At 40.0% G+C, this 20732-nt stretch overlaps 1 protein-coding gene across 1 annotated transcript in view; it reads right to left on the bottom strand.

Annotated features, from left to right (window-relative positions):
• LOC131827927 (dual 3',5'-cyclic-AMP and -GMP phosphodiesterase 11A) overlaps window positions 1-20732 on the bottom strand; it is a 248434-nt gene that overhangs the window by 190262 nt on the left and 37440 nt on the right. The window contains exon 7 of the mRNA XM_059168871.1: window positions 482-614. Coding sequence (XP_059024854.1) covers window positions 482-614 — 133 coding nt within the window. The remainder of the gene's footprint in view (window positions 1-481; window positions 615-20732) is intronic.

Below are 20732 nucleotides of genomic sequence, written 5' to 3'. Positions count from 1 at the left end.
AAATTAACATTAAACAATAACACAAACCAATTTACCATTTCTCAGGAGCAATTTTAAAAGACATGGTAGTTGTTCTAGCATCTATTGGGAAATAACTATGTTATATATACATTTTTATTGATAACTATTTCATAGTTTAATATAAATTACGCTTAATATAAAATGTTCATGAGTTAAGATATAGGTACTCGTATATGGGTACATTTACTACAAAATGTACCCAATTATAAAACAGCATCAAACTAATACAGAACAGATAGCCATTTTGCCATGGATCAGAGTAGAGAGGAAGTTTTTCTGGTACTCTACAGTAGGCAATGCTAAAAATCTGATCACAGGGGAAAGATGCAGGAAGAAAAAAATTGCCTGTAAACTCAGGACTTGCTGTGGTTCTATATGATGTCCCTCTTTTGCTTCAACCCCAAACCATTACCAGGGTGACAAGTGAACCTTAAAACCGCACCCACAGAATTCCTCTTACCTCAGCATCAAAGCGAGGATCCTGGTAGGCATCGCTGATGTTCACGGGAAGGCCTGTGGAAGCTACGAGCTCAGCAACACTGTTATTTACGAGCCAGTCGGAATATGATGATTTCTCCACGCTTTCTTTGAAACTATCAAAACCAAAGCAGGCAGTCAGAAAATAAAGAAGGGTTGGGCGCCTGGGTGGCTCAGTGGGTTAAGCCGCTGCCTTCGGCTCAGGTCATGATCTCAGGGTCCTGGGATCGAGTCCCGCATCGGGCTCTCTGCTCAGCAGGGAGCCCGCTTCCCTCTCTCTCTCTCTCTCTGCCTGCCTCTCCGACTACTTGTGATTTCTCTCTGTCAAATAAATAAATAAAATCTTAAAAAAAAAAAAAGTTTAAAAAAAAATAATAAATTTAAAAAAAAAAAAAAAAAAAAAAAAAAAGAAAATAAAGAAGGGTTAAGTTTGCTTGAAAGCAAATCTCATAAAACTACACTCATAGTGGGATCATCTCTCCCCTTTAAGAAGGGATAAGTGACTTGAGTCACAAAAAAGTGAGGTAATTATCTGTAGCTCCTTCAAAAAGACTTACCCGATGTAATGTAAAATAATCAGACCCATGGGAAGAAATGATAGATTCTCTAGGATCCAGAGAACAACTCTAGGTTGTATTTAGGCCAAAGCAAACAGACATAAAGTAAGTAATGAAGTAATGACCGAAATTGACAAGAGGATGCTAACGCCATGGGATAATACATTCCACGGACCTCCCCAGCCCACACCCCTAAACTGAGCAGACTGGATGTTTGACAAAGGGAAATATTAAGCCCCAGAATGAGGAAAAATCAGGAAATAAATTAGGAGTTTACAAATTTTTTTTAATTAGCATACAAGTTTACAAAATTTTAAAGGCAGCAAAAGAGCAGATCTTGACCATGTGCAATCTAGTAATTACGTAACTAGTTTTGTAGTATGTCTCAGAGTTTAACAAAAACATATATCTTACTTACAAAATCTTACTGAAAAACCCTTTTTAATTTTACTGACCCCTAACCTTAACATTTAAATTATATTCACATTTGATTTGAACAGGAATTTTATGCACAATGGTTTTGTAAGCTTTCCCTTGTATCACGTTTGCTATAATCATCGAATTTACAGAAAGGGCATGAGAATTAGTTAAGACTCCCTATTCCCTCCCTCCCTTCCACCAATTCTACCCCAAGTACAACTGAGCACTGCCAGGAGCTACAAAAATGCAAAACTGAGTACTGTTCTTGTGGAGGATGTGAGGTTTGTGGTGTGGCAGGCGATAACTGAAATTACATAAATGAATACAAGTCTACTTGGGCGATGTTTTCCAAACCCCAGGACACATGAGTGAGTGTACCACAGCCAGAAGAGTGAGAACTCTATTGACTTTTTAATCTAAACTGCTGTATACATAAGGAAGACACTAAACACTGTCACTAGTCATTGTTACCCTGTAACCACGTGCTGCGGTGTGGAATTTGTGCCGTCTGGAGGATCTGGGGGCACAGAGAGGACCCCGGATGCACGAAGAGGTGGGAAGCAGAGGCATTCTTTAGCGCCATCCATAGACGTCATCCGGAATGATTTGTCTGTGTCTGGTGAGTGTAACATTTACTTGTGATGCTATTCATCCCTTCTTGCCTAATAAACACCACTAACACATCTACTTATTTGCTCTGGATCTCTGGCTCAGAAGCGGAAGTTTTGCTAAAAAGTGGAGTCACGTATTTCTTAGATGGTGCCTAAATCAAAGAAGTAAGAAGACAGAGGACTTCAAAGATAAGATGGCACCTTTCTTTTCTACGACAAACAAAGGGACATCAACAAAGTCCATGGTTTATTTTCTCTGCTACGTTGTATCTGTGAGGAGGGACATTTTGTGGTGTGCTGCCATGGAAGCAAGATAGAGGAGGAAACATGATAATGCACCTGATAGGAGAATCCAGCTTGATGAAGCCATTTCTAAATTCATAAATAGTATGACTGAGCGCTGCTCCTTTCTTGCAGTGATGAATCAGTTTGTCAACTCGCTCTGTGCCGTCTGTGTACTTTATTCTATTCTGCAATTCTTAGAAAGTGTTGCATGATAAAACAGCGTGGAAAATGCTGAACTAGCGAGTGCTGGGTGGGGAAGAGGGAAGAATCCAAGAGAAGAAACGGTTGGGGCAGGGAGAGGTGAAGGGCCAAGGGTGAACACCCTAAGGAAAGAAACCAGTTTCATCAAAAAGCCTGAAAACATAGGAGCTGGGTCTTTCAAGTGGGCACGTGTTCAGCAAGGGGAGACTGGGGCTGGTGAGGAGGAGAGCGCCAGGGGAGGAGGAAATAGCAGGAATAGAGACACAAAGGGGAAAGAGCACAGGGAGGGCACCTGGGTGGCTCAGTGGGTTAAGCCGCTGCCTTCAGCTCAGGTCATGATCTTAGGGTCCTGGGATCGAGTCCCGCATCGGGCTCTCTGCTCAGTAGGGAGCCTGCTTCCTCCTCTCTCTCTGCCTACTTGTGATCTCTCTCTGTCAAATAAATAAATAAAATCTTAAAAAAAAAAAAGAGCACAGGGAGTGTTCTTGGAACACTGTGCAATCCTCTTTGGTGGGAGCACAGGGTCCAAGTGGTGGCAGCTTTCACCAAAGGGCTGGCTGAAACGTTAGTCACAGGGGATGGGGAGCTGTTGGGAGTGTACAGAGCAGGGAAATTACATGATTGGAGCTGTTACTTCAGGAAGCTCAATCCAGGGACAGGGAGCAAGAAAAACTGGCTAAGAGAGATGAAGGGGAGACTAGCCAAGTCGTGCAGGTGGGAGGTGAGGATGCCGGTCCCTCAGGAGGTCCTGCATTAGACTCTGCGGGGCTGGGTGGGTAGCTGGTGTGGCTTCCGTTTTGTTCCTGCGTGCCCATGGCACTATTAGAAATGAGTTGTTTTGAGAAGCAGAAGATGAGGAAAGATAACAGACATTTTGTAAACCTGGAACACATTATTCATCGTTGAAAACCCAGGAACAAAACCCATATCAAGACTTTAGGACTGAAAATACTGTAGAGCTGGGATGATCTTCAGGGAGAATACAATGGATGAGATCATCCAGGGAGCGAATACATAGGGAAATCTATATCTGAGGGAAGAAAGATGAAGAAAAGCAGTAATAAAGGGGGAGGAGATAGAGAAGAAAGAAAAAAGGGAAAGCAAATTTATCCTCACCCAAGGCAGACCAAGGGTCTGTCTTGATGCTTTACCTAACTTGTTTCGTTTTCACGTAAATCCTATGATTTATGTGGGTACAATTTTCTACATGTTATAGATCAGAAAACTGAGGCTCAGAGATGCTAAATAATTTTGCCAAGTGGAGATAGAACTTTCAGCTAAGTGTGACTGCAGAGCCCCATATTATTCTGCTTATCCTGTAGCCTCTCAGGGAAGGAAACCAATGAGTAGAAGCAGAGCAAGAACAGTAGTCTCACCTAAAGAAAAGAAGGGAGTGACAGTCCTCACCACAGAGAGTTTCAGGGAGACACCGCAGATCATAAACACTGCAGCCGAAGACTGCTCACAGTCAAAGGAAGAGGGAGGAAAAGACATTGATCTTGATCATCCAGTCGTAGGTCCTTACTTACAAAATTCTCAAGAAGATGATGATAAAAACACTTAAGGAGCAGGGGCTCCTGGAAGAGTCATTCTAAATATAATCATGCTTAGAATGGGTTGAGTTCGGGCTGCATATGCATTGCAATCAGTCTAAAATAGTAGGACAAAGTAAGACAGTTAACTCTGTACAAGGCACTACACGTAAGCACAGTTGAGGTGGTTTCTAGAAAGTATAAACTATGCTCTCTCCCCTCACGGTGGTTGCCACCTTGATGGGGAGGTGAGAAATACATATACTGACACTTACACAATGAACACTTGAAGGGCCCAGTTCAAATTTCAAGTGAAAAATGTGTCACGTGGCTGTGTTGCCTAGTTACCAAGTTCAACTCTACCAGATCAGGAATGCTAAAGAAGTGCAGGGAGGAAGCAGCCACCTGTGGCCGTTCTCATAGGGGTACAGCTGCAGAGGGAGGGGAGATTTTAGGGACCCTAAGAGCAGCTGCAACAGTGCAAGCAGGTGTTCTGAAAACTACCTCTCCATTACTTCAGTTTCATGGTGCAGGGTACATAAACCAAGGCCCAGCATGACAGAATATTCAGAGAGACAGTCAGGAATGAGTATTCATATCACATTCCGGCTTTTGCACTAATTCACCTTACAAATCTTATAATTTTACAGTAATGCAGAATTATGATGTTGAGTTAGAGCTCTCTAAGACCTTTTTTTAAAAAAAAAAAAGATTTTATTTATTTGACAAACAGAGAGGGAGCACGAGCAGGGGGAGAGGGAGAGGGAGAAGCAGACTCCCCACTGAGCAGGAAGCCTGATATGAGGTTTGATTGCAGGACCCTGGGATCATGACATGAGCTGAAGATAGATGCTTAACTGACTGATCTACACAGGTGCCCTGTTTTCCCATTTCATTTATTTATTTATTTATTTGGCACGAGGGAGATAGAGAGAATGAGTGAAAGAGAGAGCATGAGAGGGAGAAGGGTCAGAGGCAGAAGCAGGCTCCCTGCTGAGCAGGGAGCCCAATGTTGGGCTTGATCCTGGGATCATGACCTGCACTTAAAGACTTAACAGACTGAGACACCTAGGTGCCCCCCAAAACCTTGCTTTTTTTCTAAAGAATAATTTTGCCTTTTGAAAAAGACCATGAATTTTATAGTCAAATATAACGGATTCAAATACCTATTTTGCCACTTCCTCGCAACGTGATCTCAGACAAGTTGGTTATACTTCATCTGTAAAGTAAGTATAATACTAGTACTTATTGTGCAGATTAAGCTAAGAATTTATACAAGTGCTTAACATATTTTCTAGCCTACAGTAAACAGTTTTAAAAAGCATCTACTCTAAAGTCAATTCTGACTTGTGACAGTAGCCTTTTACATTTTCGCAGTGAAGTATTGTGAATTCAACCACAAAGGAAAGGGCCCAAATTATTTCTGTTTCTTGAGGGACACATCTGGCTTAAAGGATCAATTCTTTCCTTTTTTAAATTTTTTTTCATTTATTTATTTTCAGCAAAACAGTATCATTATATTTTCACCACACCCAGTGCTCCATGCAATCCGTGCCCTCCCTCTCTAATACCCACCACCTGGTACCCCGACCTCCCACCCGCCCGCCACTTCAATCCCCTCAGATTGTTTTTCAGAGTCCATAGTCTCTCATGATTCAACTCCCCTTCCAATTTACCCCAACCCCCTTCTCTCTAATGCCCCATGTCCTCCATGCTTTTTGTTATGCTCCACAAATAAGTGAAACCATATGATAATGGACTCTCACTGCTTGACTTATTTCACTCAGCATAATCAGTTCTTTCCTTAAGCTCCTATAAGTCAACTCCTTCTAATTGGTGAGAGCTCTTTTATTCTGTGTGGCTTCCTCTTTTTTGATTGCTGTTGGAGCAGAACATATTAAGATCATAGACACAGCCATGTGGGTTATGCAGGTCCTGCTCTGCATGGGGGTGCCTTGTAAAAGGAACAAATAGGGGCTGAAATCTAGTCTAGTTGTGCATGTTGACTTAGAGCTGCATCCTTCTAGAGGGAGTACTTTTTCTATTCTCACAGAGACACTGTATGCGCTGGCAATGGCCCTGTTCCAATCTCTCTGACAAATGGACATCTAATATCAAATTGAATGTCTTTAGTGACAGGGAACTCATTACCTGTCAAAATATTCCATTCCATTTTGTGGCCGCTCCGCTTACTTCCTAATAATCACCTTTTGCTCCCAATCCCATGGGATCTCATTAGCTGACAGCACTTGATATAGTTGGCTATAATTAACATGTTCCCCATAGTCTTCCACCTAAGATCATTTTTTTCTAACAAGCTCTAATTTCTCCAGCGACTCCTCCTCTGGCATGCCTTCCTTATTCTCACTATCCCAGTCCTCCATGTAGTCTCACTGATTAATAGTCCTCTTGGTCATGAAAGCAGTCCAGAATAGTCTTCTCCATGGGGTCTGAGCAGGATGGAGGTGGGATGACCATCACCTTTGCTCTAGATCTTGTTCCTACCAGAAGGGTTAGGGTTGATAGTTTCTAACAGGTCTTGTTTTTTTAATAGGTTGTTGGAAGTTTAAACTAATACCCAAAATTGAATACTCAAAAATCAACTTTCTAGAGCCCCCCACATCTGACCAGAGATATCAAATCCAGCACTGAGATCTTCAGTTTGGGCCAGAACCAAGATAAGGAGAGTTACCGCTGTTTGGAAACACTTCAATATTGATTACTTTGTAGTTTGTGGGTGCAAATGAAATCATGTCAGTTCAGTGGCTCTTAGCTGCCATGTGCGTAACTGCAAAACCACAGACACCTCCAAGTCCTCTCCCCACCCATAGTTTCTAGGGAAACTTGTTCTTTCACTCAAGGCCCCTTGTCAAAGCCGTGGAAACCAATGGGAGACCAGACACTTGAGGGTGCTTAAGTTACATGGGTCAAAGGAAGAATCCTCTCCCCCACACTCTGCATTGTATTTTGACCCCTAGGTTGGGGTCCCTAGGTCATATTGTTTATGTCTATGCTGTCACAAGTTTCCTCATTAAATAGCCCCTTTGGCTTCTCCCATACCCTTCTCTGTTATACTCAGGGAATAAGGGTGGGCTGGCCCTTCTTTCAGCAAAAAGAAAAAGACACTTACTGATCATCTCATGCAAGTGGATGTCTGGTGTGAGTGTTTCTGGGTTTGTGTTTACTTTCCCAAGACACTTACTGTACACCAGTGCACCACACAGAGAGAAAAATGGCTTATAATTCTATACAACATCCAGTATTTATTGAAAATCAAAAGTTTTGAGATACTACTAAAATACATCTAAAGATTGTATGTTTTAATATCTATGTTTAATAGTCTCTTATATTCAAATCATAAAACCATTTTGACCTTTAAGGGGGGGGATGTTAAAATAAATTCTGGCTTAAAGAAAAAAAAAAATCAGCAGACCAAAAAAAAAAAAAAAAAAATCCTTGAAATAAGAGTCTGATGCTATAGCAAATGGAACTGATTCCATTTACTCTATCACCAAGAACCCTAAGATACCTGGGAATAAACCTTACCAAATAGGTAAAAGATCTATACTCGAGGAACTACAGAAGACTCCTGAAAGAAATTGAAGAAGACAAAAAGATAGGAGACCATTCCATGCTCATGGATCAGAAGAATAAATGTTGTTAAAATGTCTACACTGCCTAGCGCAATCTATACTTTCACTGCCATTCCTATCAAAATTCCACTGGCATTTTTCAAAGAGTTAGAACAAACAACCCTAAAATTTGCATGAAACCAGAAGAGACTCTAAATTGCTAAGGAAATGGTGAAAAAGGAAAACAAAACTGGGGTCATCACATTGCCTGATTTTAAGCTTTACTACAAAGCTCTGATCACCAAGACAGCATGGTACTGGCACAAAAACAGACACATAGACCAGTGGAACAGATTAGAGACCCCAGATATGGACCTGCAACTACATGGTCAAATAATCTTTGACAAAGCAGGAAAAAATATACATTGGAAAAAAGACAGTCTCTTCAATAAATGGTCCTGGGAAAATCAGACAGCTATGTGTAGAAGAATGAAACTCAACCATTCTTTTACACCATACACAAAGATAAAATCAAAATGGATAAAAGACCTCAATGGGAGGCAGGAATCCATCAGAATCCTAGAGGAGAATATAAGCAGTAACCTCTTCGACATCGGCCACAGCAACTTCTTTTAAGATGTGTCTCCAAAGGCAGAGGAAACAAAAGTGAAAATGAACTTTTGGGACCTCATCAAGATCAAAAGCTTCTGCACGCAAAGGAAACAGTCAACAAAACAAAGAGGCAACCCACGGAATGGGAGAAGGTATTCACAAATGATGGTACAGACAAAGGGCTGATATCCAAGATCTATAAAGAACTCCTCAAACTCAACACACACAAAACAGATAATCACATCAAAAAAATGGGCAGAAGGCATGAACAGACACTTCTCCAATGAAGACATACAAATGGCTATCAGACACATGAAAAAATGTTCATCATTAGCTATCAGGGAGATTCAAATCAAAACCATACTGAGATACCACCTTATACCAGTTAGAATGGCCAAAATTAACAAGACAGTAAACAACATGTGTTGGAGAGGATGTGGAGAAAGGAGAACCCTTTGCATTCCCACACTATTGGTGGGAATGCAAGTTGGTGTAGTAACTTGGAGATTCCTTAAGAAATTAAAAATAAAGCTTCCCTATGACCCTGCAATTGCACTATTGGGTATTTACCACAAAGATACAGATGTAGTAAGAAGAAGGGCCATCTGTACCCCAATGTGCATAGCAGTAATGGCCACAGTTGCCAAACTGAAAAGAACCAAGATGCCCTTCAACAAACGAATGGATAAAGAAGATAAGGTCTATATATACTATGGAGTATTATGCCTCCATCAGAAAGGATGAATACCCAACATTTGTATCAACATGGATGGGACTGGAAGAGATTATGCTAAGTGAAATAAGTCAAGCAGCGAAAGCCAATTATCATATGGTTTCGCGTACTTGTGGAGCATAAGAATAACATGGAGTAGGGCGCCTGGGTGGCTCAGTGGGTTAAAGCCTCTGCCTTCGGCTCAGGTCATGATCCCAGGGTCCTGGGATCAAGCCTTACATCGGGCTCTCTGCTCAGCAGGGAGCCTGCTTCCTCCTCTCTCTCTGCCTGCCTCTCCGCCTACTTGTGATCTCTGCCTGTCAAATAAATAAATAAAATCTTTAAAAAAAAAAAAAAAAAAAAAGAATAACATGGAGGACATGAAGAGATGGAGAGAAGGGAGCTGGGGGAAATTCAAGGAGGAGATGAACCATGAGAGACTATGGATACAGAGAAACAAACAAACTGAGGATTTTGGAGGGGACGAAGGTGGGAAGTTGGGTGAGCCTGGTGGTGGGTATTATGGAGGGCATGTATTGCATGGACACTGGGTGTGGTGCATAAACAATGAATTCTGGAACACTGAAAAGAAATTAAAAAAAAAAAGAAATAGAGGGGGAAAAAGGAAATAAGAGTCTGAGAAAAGGAAAATAAATACAGTTGTCCCTTCACTTCAGTGACTCTTCCTTAAAAAGTAAAAATTAACCACTTAGCTTATTTTAACTCTAAAAAGTAGACTCCTCTAAAATCAAGATTTGTGTAAAATAACATGAAAATTGTAAAGAAATCTTTTACTTGTATTCACTAGAACCAGGTACCTAGGAAGATGCAGGTTTTTAAGTGAGTTTCCCTCAAAGGGCTACAGTTTAGTCTTCTTTCTCAGTGCTATCTTGAGTCCCAAATACGAGACCCACACTGACTTCAAAGAGAGCTTCATGAACTCAAATATATTGACAGTGGAAGGTAAAACAGAATTGCCCTATTACAGATAACACATAGTTCCTGAAATGCGGCTGCCCCTGAAGTGAGGGCCAGTGAGGTAAGATATAAACCTGAGGATAACAAGTTGCAAAGTAGTGGAGGAAGGAAATCAATATAAGTGAAACAAAAGAAGACAAAATAAAACACCCTGGGACAAGTAATTTCACCATCTTCAATTGTCTGAAAAACATATCTTAGCTAAAGATTCAAACAGAGAAAGCTATATGAAAATACACTAAAGTCTAAAGTCTTTTTAAAGGATTACTTCTCAAAATGAGTCTCTAAATTAGAAGGGAAACTACTGGAATAAAATAATGTTACAACACACACAAAACAGGCAAACATATAAAAAAAAAAAATGGGCAGAAGGGACACCTGGGTGGCTCAGTTGGTTAAGCAGCTGCCTTTGGCTCAGGTCATGATCCCCAGCGTCCTGGGATCGAGTCCCACATCGGGCTCCTTGCTCAGCAGGGAGCCTGCTTCTGCCTCTGCCTGCCATTCTGTCTGCCTGTGCTCACTCTCTCCCCCTCTCTCCCTGAAGAATAAATAAAATCTTTAAAAAAAAAAATGGGCAGAAGATATGAACAGACACTTCTCTAATCAAGACATACAAATGGCTATCAGACACATGAAAAAATGTTCATCATCATTAGCCCTCAGGGAGATTCAAATTAAAAACACATTGAGATATCACCTTACACCAGTTAGAATGGCCAAAATTAACAAGACAGGAAACAATATGTGTTGGAGGGGATGTGGAGAAAGGGGAACCCTCTTCCACTGTTGGTGGGAATGCAAGTTGGTGCAGCCTCTTTGGAGAACAGTGTGGAGATTCCTCAAGAAATTAAAATTAGAACTTCCCTATGACCCTGCAATTGCACTTCTGGGTATTTACCCCAAAGATACAGATGTCGTGAAAAGAAGGGCCATCTGTACCCCAATGTTTATAGCAGCAATGGCCACGGTCACCAAACTATGGAAAGAACCAAGATGCCCCTCAACAGACGAATGGATAAGGAAGATGTGGTCCATATACACTATGGAGTATTATGCCTCCATCAGAAAGGATGAATACCCAACTTTTGTAGCAACATGGACAAGACTGGAAGAGATTATGCTGAGTGAAATAAGTCAAGCAGAGAGAGTCAATTATCATATGGTTTCATTTATTTGTGGAGCATAACAAATAGCATGGAGGACATGGGGAGTTAGAGAGGAGAAGGGAGTGGGGGTAAATTGGAAGGGGAGGTGAATCATGAGAGACTATGGACTCTGAAAAACAATCTGAGGGGATTGAGGTGGCGGGGCTGTGGGAGGTTGGGGTACCAGGTGGTGGGTATTACAGAGGGCAAGGAGTGCATGGAGCACTGGGTATGGTGAAAAAATAATGAATACTGTTTTTCTGAAAATAAATAAATTGAAAAAATTAAAAAAATAATGTTAATTATTAGACTGTGTCTATATTGACATTTTTGTTCTCAACCCTTGAGTTTAGTCTTCACTAGAGACTCCCAAGAATTTGCTCTTTCAAGAATGACCATGTTGGGTGCCCGGTGGCTCAGTCGTTAAGTGTCTGCCTTTGGCTCATGTCATGATCCCAGGGTCCTGAAATCAAGCCCCACAAAGGGCCCCCCAATTGGCAGGAAGTCTGCTTCTCCCTCTCCCACTCCCCCTGCTTGTGTTCCCTCTCTTGCTGTATCCTTCTCTGTCAAGTAAATAAAATCTTTTAAAAAAAGAAGAAGAAACAAGAATGACCATGTGTTGGTCATTCAAGAATGATCATGTTCCCTACTAAGTGCTGGATGGTGATGGGGCAAATCTTGCAAAAACACGACAATAAAGGTCTTTTCCCTTTTTTGCTTAAAGAAGTTGGCAATGGGAACCCATCTGTATATGGATGGACAACCCACTTATCATGGTCCCTACATATATAGAAAGAGGTGTAGGAAGAAACTAAAGGGGCCACAAGAACTTTGGGGAGCTCACAAACTGTGACAGTGGTTTATGGTAAATACCCTAATGGAAAAATGTACAGGCATTATAGGAACAGAGAAAAGAAGGGTCAGTTTTGTTTGGGCTGGGAATGGTATTTGGAAAATTACTTCCCAAAAGGAAGTTGGTCTAAGCTGGTGTTTACAGAAGTAAAATTTCCTAAAAACAATCCAGACAAAAACACAGCATGAGTAAAGCTTTAGAAGTGTGAGGTTTTCTGTATTGACATGATAAATATTAGAGCTAAAACTTAGGATACATGGTGGAAGTGATCAATAGGGCTATTATGTGGTCCCATGGACATACTTTGTATCCACAACCAAATATATACTGATGATTTCCACATCTACAGCAGCAGCCCATTGATTTCTGAGTTCCTTACATTTATATCCAAGCACTTTCTGGACAATTCTTCCTTGTCATTTCCAGGCATCTCAAATTTAACGTTTTTAAGACTACATTAATATATTCTCCTTGATGTGCTATAACAATTATTAATGAAAACCATGACCATTAACTAACAATTTATCATTAGGTCAGGAGCAGAAGTGTCAACTTAGACACATCTATTTTCTCATTGTCAAGAAATGATTGTCAAGTCCCTTTGCTATCTTGAGTATTATCCAGTGGGCACAGGATTCAGAAAGGCAAAGAAACAGGACAGGAACTCCAAGAACTCTTTAGGACAGATATTTCTTTTTTCTGTTTTGCAAACAAAAACTTGTTTTTTTATATTAATTTTTTTATTTTCAGCATAACAGTATTCATTATTTTTTCACCACACCCAGTGCTCCATGCAATCCGTGCCCTCTATAATACCCACCACCTGGTACCCCAACCTCCCACCCCACCACCACTTCAAAACCCTCAGATTGTTTTCAGAGTCCATAGTCTCTCATGATTCACCTCCCCTTCCAATTTACCCCCACTCCCTTCTCCTCTCTAACTCCCCATGTCCTCCATGCTATTTGTTATGCTCCACAAATAAGTGAAACCATATGATAATTGACTCTCTCTGCTTGACTTATTTCACTCAGCATAATCTCTTCCAGTCTTGTCCATGTTGCTACAAAAGTTGGGTATTCATCCTTTCTGATGGAGGCATAATACTCCATAGTGTATATGGACCACATCTTCCTTATCCATTCGTCTGTTGAGGGGCATCTTGGTTCTTTCCATAGTTTGGTGACCGTGGCCATTGCTGCTATAAACATTGGGGTACAGATGGCCCTTCTTTTCACGACATCTGTATCTTTGGGGTAAATACCCAGGAGTGCAATTGCAGGGTCATAGGGAAGTTCTAATTTTAATTTCTTGAGGAATCTCCACACTGTTCTCCAAAGAGGCTGCACCAACTTGCATTCCCACCAACAGTGGAAGAGGGTTCCCCTTTCTCCACCTCCCCTCCAACACATATTGTTTCCTGTCTTGTTAATTTTGGCCATTCTAACTGGTGTAAGGTGATATCTCAATGTGGTTTTGATCTATAGGTTGTGCCTGATACTATTTGCCATTTTGTTTCATTGATTAGAGGTCATTCCGAGCTTTGGTTCACAGAGAGACACTCTATTCCTTACTTTTTCTCTTTGGGTAAACCTTTCTATCCCTGGGTCCTTCCTGAAGCCTCATGCTGTGCAACATTATTTGAAGTTGTCTTTCAATTAGGAGATTAGGGAACTAAGTCAGTACCAGTGGGACTCAAAGCTAGCACCCCAGCAAGAGAGTCTTAAATACCCAGAATTGAGACATGAATAATTCCCTACTGGTTTCAGTATATCTTTGAAGTTTACCAAACAAATCTTTCAGTCATAAAAAGTAATGGAAGAGAGTGTAATTAGCAAGCAGAGCTAGCCTGTCAATTGTCGCAGTGTGGTAAGTGAGGAAGATGCTCTAAGTTGCAGCTGTTCCAAAACCTTACCATGACCTGATGGACTTATCTTTAAGGTCTTGCCTGAGGATACTTCATCACACTCTGATTTCTCCTGTTTTAAGCATTCTGTGTTATTAGAAATTAAGACATGGTGGCCAAAGAACACATTTTCTGTCCTTCATTTCCTCAAGCTGTACCATTACAGTGATGAGATTTATCACTCACAGGAGTTGGTATCACTTTGGGGAAGAGTCTTGTGACTCTCGGATGGGTGTCAGATGGCATCACTGCGAGTGGTTGATGTCTACAATTTAGCATCATATAGAGACAACTGCTTGGTTTCACAGCCAAGCAAATCTGGAAGGGTTTTTCATATCTTGGCCCAACATTTCCTAGTTGTGAGACTACAGATAAAATTTTAATAACTCTTAGTTTCCATAATGAAAAATAGGGGGAATAAAATGCATTTTATAGGGATGATTTGAGGATACAATAATATAACATTGATGAATGCATGGCACATAAAAAGCTTTCATAAATTTCAATTCCTTATATCACAAAGATTTTTCTTTTATTAAAAATACTAAGGTGAGACATGCTCTGTTCAACAGCTTCTTTCCTGGGACAGGAGAGATGTTAACTGTTTTTGACTGTGGCATCATTTTCGTGTTTGGAGACTTACTGAAGAGAAAATGTGCTAGCTGGCAAAATTGTTGATAATAGAGCACATGGTTAAAAATCCTATCCTACTAGATGTTCCAAGTAGCCCAACCACATCTCTCTTTGGGGGTGCTCTGGCCAACTGCATCCATCTGTTCTTCTATCTTTGAGGGCATACCTTCCTAACAAGCTCTGGGCATATGTCTACAACAGAGCAAGAAAGGAGAAGTGGACTCAATGTGTTAAAATAGTAACTCAAGTCTGTTAAATAAGAGACCTACAAAAGTAAGAGTCAAATGTAAAAACCAATCATTAAAGTCTTCAAGTTGCCATAATTCTGTTCACTGCATAGCATCAATCTAAGAAACAGTTGACCTACGTGGGATACTTTATTATGCTTGATCTCAGTACTTATTCATGTGCCTTATTGTTCATGGAACATTTTTATAGCTTTCTTCTCCTCTGTGACAGTTTTTCTAGAGTGACAAGCCCATTGGTCCAAAATAAACCAGGGTAATGAGAGAGTTTGTCTTTCATTTCAGCCTTTATGTTAAAAGGCAGGAAAAAGAAAAAACAGGAATTACATATGGTTAAGAGGTAAAGGTTAGTCATTCAAGAAATACATGTCCTTGACTTTCTTAAGATTTTGGAAGACATACAATTGCATCTTAAAAATGTTTCTTCTCTTTCATTTATGTTTATTTCTTCTGATTAGCATCATGCAAATGGTACATGAACACATATATCACTAGTATCATGGAGGGTATTTATAAAATAGAGTTATTTGGGGGGGGAAAGCATACAAGTCCAGAAGTATCAAAGTGACAAGTTTCCTTGAGAGGTATGTTTAGATTAGATATAAAATGTTTCAGTGGAAGCACTCCAGTCTCATAACACTCTGTATATTTTTAGGGAAAGGAATCAGAACTATATAGTTGACTCGTCACAATAGAGTTTCCTGGTTAAGAACTAGGCTTTATACCAAGAGGGAGCCTCAGAGTTCAGTTTCTGGTAGCAGTCTTGTCTTCTACTGAGTTAACTCAGATCTGCTGAAAAACCTCCTTGCTAAACAATAGAAAGGGGATAAAAATGAACCTCCTGGGCCATCTGCATCTCTCTTCTTCAATTAGCAACATTAAATATTGGCATCATGAGGTTTAGCAGCCCTGAACTTTCTAGACAATAGTCAAGAAGAATGTCTGTCCTAAAGCTCTTGTTTTAAAGGAAGTGACATAGCAACACAAATCTTGCTTCTGGTCCAAGATGATTGGGGGTGGTGGTGACGGTGCTGTTTTAATTTTTAACATTTTAAAGGTTTTCTCATTTTCTTGAACTCAGAATAGGTATCATCGTTTTATTCATATAAATACCTATCACAGGCTTCCTAGCACATTTTCTAGCACAGAAGAAAGAAGATCCATAAAGAAGAAGGTAGAAAAAAGAATATATTCATCATATACTATGGAGATGTTTTGTCTTACACCAGTGTGTGAGTTTGTCTACCATTTCCTATCACTCTAGGTAACAGAGATTAAAAGGAAGGTGAAAAGAAGAGGACAGTATTCCAAATTGGCAGAAGAAGGGCAATTGAAAATTTGTTCCTCCATAAAGGTAGTAAGAACACTAGCAATAATTGTCAAAATCAACTTTTTGAGAACTCTGAAAATTAAGAAAAGGCTTGCAAAAAAATCTGAAGAGTGTTTATTATAGAAAAACAGTTGAAGCTCTGTAAAGACAGCAAGTTTTGGGGGCGTTTTAATGGACTTTATTCCCATCCCCCTCCTCTACTCTAGGGTAGCTGTGAAGACCAAGAGCTACATAATCATGCAAGCTGTGAAAACCAGCAGCCTAGCAGCCACTGGCAGAGGGAGGACAGATTTGGAGCTCCCTAAAATTCCTTTCCCAAGAGAACTGTCATTATTTGACATGTTTGGCAGCTCCATCAGAAACCTCCACTCAGAGTTTGACTTTATTCTACTTGACTTGGGGCTTGCTTACTGAGAACAGCCTTCACCTCAGGGGCATTTGTGGGGAAAAAAACAGCAGCAATTGTTTAACACTGCATCTGCTGTAGTTACCTACAGATAAGAGTTGCAGCTAACAAGAAATAGACTAGAAAACTTGAAAGAAGCAGCATGGAAATGAGATAATCCTAGGGGGATTTGAAAAGCTCTGACATATTCCTGGAAATCTAGAAGGTCATATTCATTTGCAGAGTTGCATGTATGCCCAGGAAAGACCAAGGCCCTAATCCCTTACCTCTGGCTGACCTTGAAGCTCTGTGTAAACAGAAAGCAAAAGCTATGTAAACTTCCCCTCAGAGATCTGAAGGAATCACCCACATGCAAACAGATCCCTTCAGCGAGGCTGGAAGGTTTATTGGCTCAAGCCTTTTAAGAAAACCTGTGTCCAGGCATTAGCTGATTAGAAGCTAAACAAACAGAGAATTCAGGAGCCACACACAACAAAGAATCCTTCAGGAAAGTCACTAAACAACCAAGGACAGCAATAACAATAACAGCAACAAATAGAAGCAACAACAAACCCTAGATGGAGTGAGTGCGAAGTGGATATGATCTCCAGAGTTTCTACACTACCTTATTTAAAATTTTCAGTTATCAACAACAACAAAAAATAACTGAGATATACAAAGCAAAAAAGCAATCAACATAAACTGTTCCTGAGTAAGTCCAGATGTTGGACTTACTAGAAAAAGACTTTAATTGAGCTATTATAAATATATTCAAAATACCGAAAGGAACCAAATCTAAAGAACTAAAGGAAAATAAGACAACAATGTCTCAACAAATACAGAATATTAACAAAGAGTTGGAAATTATAAAAAAGAACAAAAGAAGTTCTAGAATGAAAAAATGCAGTAACTGAAATGAAAATTTCACTAAGAGCGTTCAACCGAAGGACTGTGAAGCCAGAAGGAAGTATCACCAAAGCTGAAGATGGATTAATCAAGAATATCTGATTTGGGAAGCAGGGTAGAATCTCAGAGACATGTGAGACACCGTCAAGCATATGAACATTATGGGAATCTCCGAAAAGCAGGAGACAGGAAAAGGGGCAGAGAGAATATTTGAAAAAAAAATGGCTAAATACTTCCCATGTTTGGTTAAAAGAAATATTAATGTATACATTCAAAAAGCTCAACAAATTCTCATTTGAGGATAAACTCAAAGGGACCCACACCCATACACAACCTGACTAAACTGCTGAAAACCAGTACAAAGAAAGAATCTTTTGAAAGCAGCAAAAGAGATATGATTCATCACATGCAAGTGATTCTCAGTAAGTTTAAGAGGTCCATGATCAGAAACCATGGAGTCCAGAAGGCCCTTGAATGACATATTCAAAGGGCTCAGAGAAGACTATCAACCTTATCAACAGATTGTATAACACATTTCATTCACTTGTGCTAACTAGTGCAAAACTTACACAAACAAAACACTGCCCAAGATGCCAAATTGGAAGCATAACATATATTTGAGTGAAAACTTTCTTGAAAGCTTGGATTGTATGTTTCATATTACCACCATATTTAAAAATAACGAGTATGGGCATTGACTGAGGCCACACACACTACATGTATAAATCAAACAAGGCTTATGAGTCTAAAGCCATGTTTTTCCAACAGTGAATCATAGCAAAATAGTGAATCATGAAATCAATTTTGTGACTTAGGACAGAAGATTGTTTGTTTTTAAAAAATAGAATACATCAAAATATATATATAGTGTAAAGGTAAGTATGGTTTCATAAAACTTGTTTTTGAAAGTATGTGTACATTTTTGTGTGTATTTATGTACATTAACTAGATTTGGATAGAAAACATATCTTTTGTTATAGGTTGTAATTTAAAAAGGTTGAAAGCCACCATTTAAAGGACACCCAAAGAAATTGGCACAGTTAGGACTCACAGTGAAGACACTTAGCAACTTTCTTCAAAGTAGGAGCAGAATTTCTGATTCCTAAGATCCTCATCAGGGTTAGGTAGCAATGTGCAAGAGAAGGTGGGTTACATCACACTTTCTGGAAGCGTAAGCCCAGAATCATATTCATAATCTGGGAAGGTGCTAGAGATCATCTCACCTGGGCCAGGTGCATCTCAGAGTTATAAAATGTACAATATGATTGCAGGGTACAATCACAATAAAGTGAATAAACAAAATCCTCAGTCATCATATTTAGTCTTTTCAGGCTATGATGGTCTATTCCAAGTTGATTCCTGAATACAACTCTGCTGCTGGACAAGAACAAAGAACCTCTCTGGGAGTCTTATTCACAGACTCATGAGTCAATCTTGGAGCTCCTCCTGTATTGTCTCATTATAGTCATGTCTCATAAAAGTCAGTTCCCCTTTATTAACTGGCCAGATTTGGGCCATGGGGCCTGTAAGCCTAAAGGAAAGAGTTAAAGAAAAGTAAGGAAAGTAAGCAAACCACAGCTGGAAGGAATAACTTGTTTGGAAAACTAGATTCCACATAGAATTGTAAGGAAAGGAAAAAAAATCAATAAGGCATTGAAACATAAGTTTCAGTATTCTGACCTAAAAAATGTAATGCAGAAAACTAATGTTGAGAAGAATCACAGGACTGTCCAACCTAAAAACTGAAAGAAACCCTAACGGTCCCGTAAGGTGCTTCTCACCTTCAGGGGTAGGTGTAAATGAGCTGAGGGGTATAAAGGCCACAGGAAAGAGAATGTGTGGAAGTGTCATATTATTTGATGGAATCTACAATACCATCAATTATAAGATGCATTATTACTTTTGAACCAGTAAAAAAAGACAAAAAATGCTATGAGGCATTTTGTTAATACTTATACTATTTTAATCTTATGTTAAAAAATCTTTTAGATTTGCTATAAATTTTATGATATGCCATTCTTGATGGAAATTTTAAACTCTACAAGTTGACTATATATAAAAGGAAAAATTATAAGTAAAATAAATTGACTAAGACATTTCTAAAATTTCCTCAAATTCAGTGTCACTCTTCTAAATCACTTTTCAAAATGCAGTCATCGATGATTACCGATAACATCCTCTTAACTGTCAGGATATTGAGGATGCCCCATTTCTTAGAAGAGGGCTCCACTTTCATCTCTAGGACTCTCTTCCAGATAACCAGTCCCCTCCCGCAAGCTTTGATGCTGGCATTCTATTAAACTTAGTAGGAAGCATCACTGGAAAGTTTTTAGGCAAAACCAGTCTCATATTCTTCCCTCGAGGGATCTTTAGTTGGTTTGTTGCCAGAAATTTTAAGGGGTTCCTGTTGTCAGTCATGCCACCAGCGAATGTTTAACTGTGCAGCCCCATGTCTAAAACTGAGTCAAGACCTAAGGAAGCTCCAAGGTTAGGTAGGCCGGGCTCCTGGTCATCTGTTCTACATGGCTGGCTACGCACCACTCATTCACCAGTTCAGCCGCCATTTATTTATCTGTGCTTCTGTGTTCATATCACTGAGTTCAAATTCATTCTCATACGAGACTGGGTTCAAACTCATGCACTAAGAGTGCCTTAAGTTTCCTATTTGTGCACAACACACTACTACAAAATTAGCAGCTTGGCACAATACCCTTTTATTATCTCACAATTCTGGAGATCAGAAGTTTGTCATGGCTTCGCTGAATTTGTTGCTCAAGATCTCACGAGAGCAAGATCAAGGTGTTGAGAAAACTGCAACTCCACTGGGGGTTCTGGGGAAGAATCAAAGCTTGTTGTTGTTGGAAGAATTCAACTCCTTGTAATTGCAGTGCTGAGGTCATGGTTTCCTTGACATGTGGCCCTCTCTATAGTTAAGCCAGCAATACGTGTCAAATCCTGCTTGTGTGGTTTTTTTGTTTGTTTGTTTTGTTTTGTTTTTTAAAGATTTTTATTTATTTATTTGACAGAGATCACAAGTAGGCAGAGAGGCAGGCAGAAAGAGAGAGGGGGAAGCAGGCTCCCTGCTTGAGCAGAGAGCCTGATGCGGTACTCAATCCCAGGACCCTGAAATCATGACCTGAGCTGAAGGCAGAGGCTTTAACCCGCTGAGCCACCCAGGAGCCCCCTGCTTGTGTTTTAAATCTCTGACTTCCCTTACTGGCTGCGTCTCTCTGGCTTCTTTTCTTGTCCTCAACTGGAAGAAAGCTCTTAAGTTTCTAAGGGCTTGTGATTAGATTGGGCCACCCGGACAATACAGAATAATTCCCCTATTTTAACATCAATTGACTAATT

The sequence above is a fragment of the Mustela lutreola genome, chromosome 3, assembly GCF_030435805.1.
Source record: "Mustela lutreola isolate mMusLut2 chromosome 3, mMusLut2.pri, whole genome shotgun sequence".
Taxonomy (NCBI): Eukaryota; Metazoa; Chordata; class Mammalia; order Carnivora; family Mustelidae; genus Mustela; species Mustela lutreola.
Note: the sequence above shows the minus strand (reverse complement) of the source record. Positions and strands in the feature narration are given on the sequence as shown.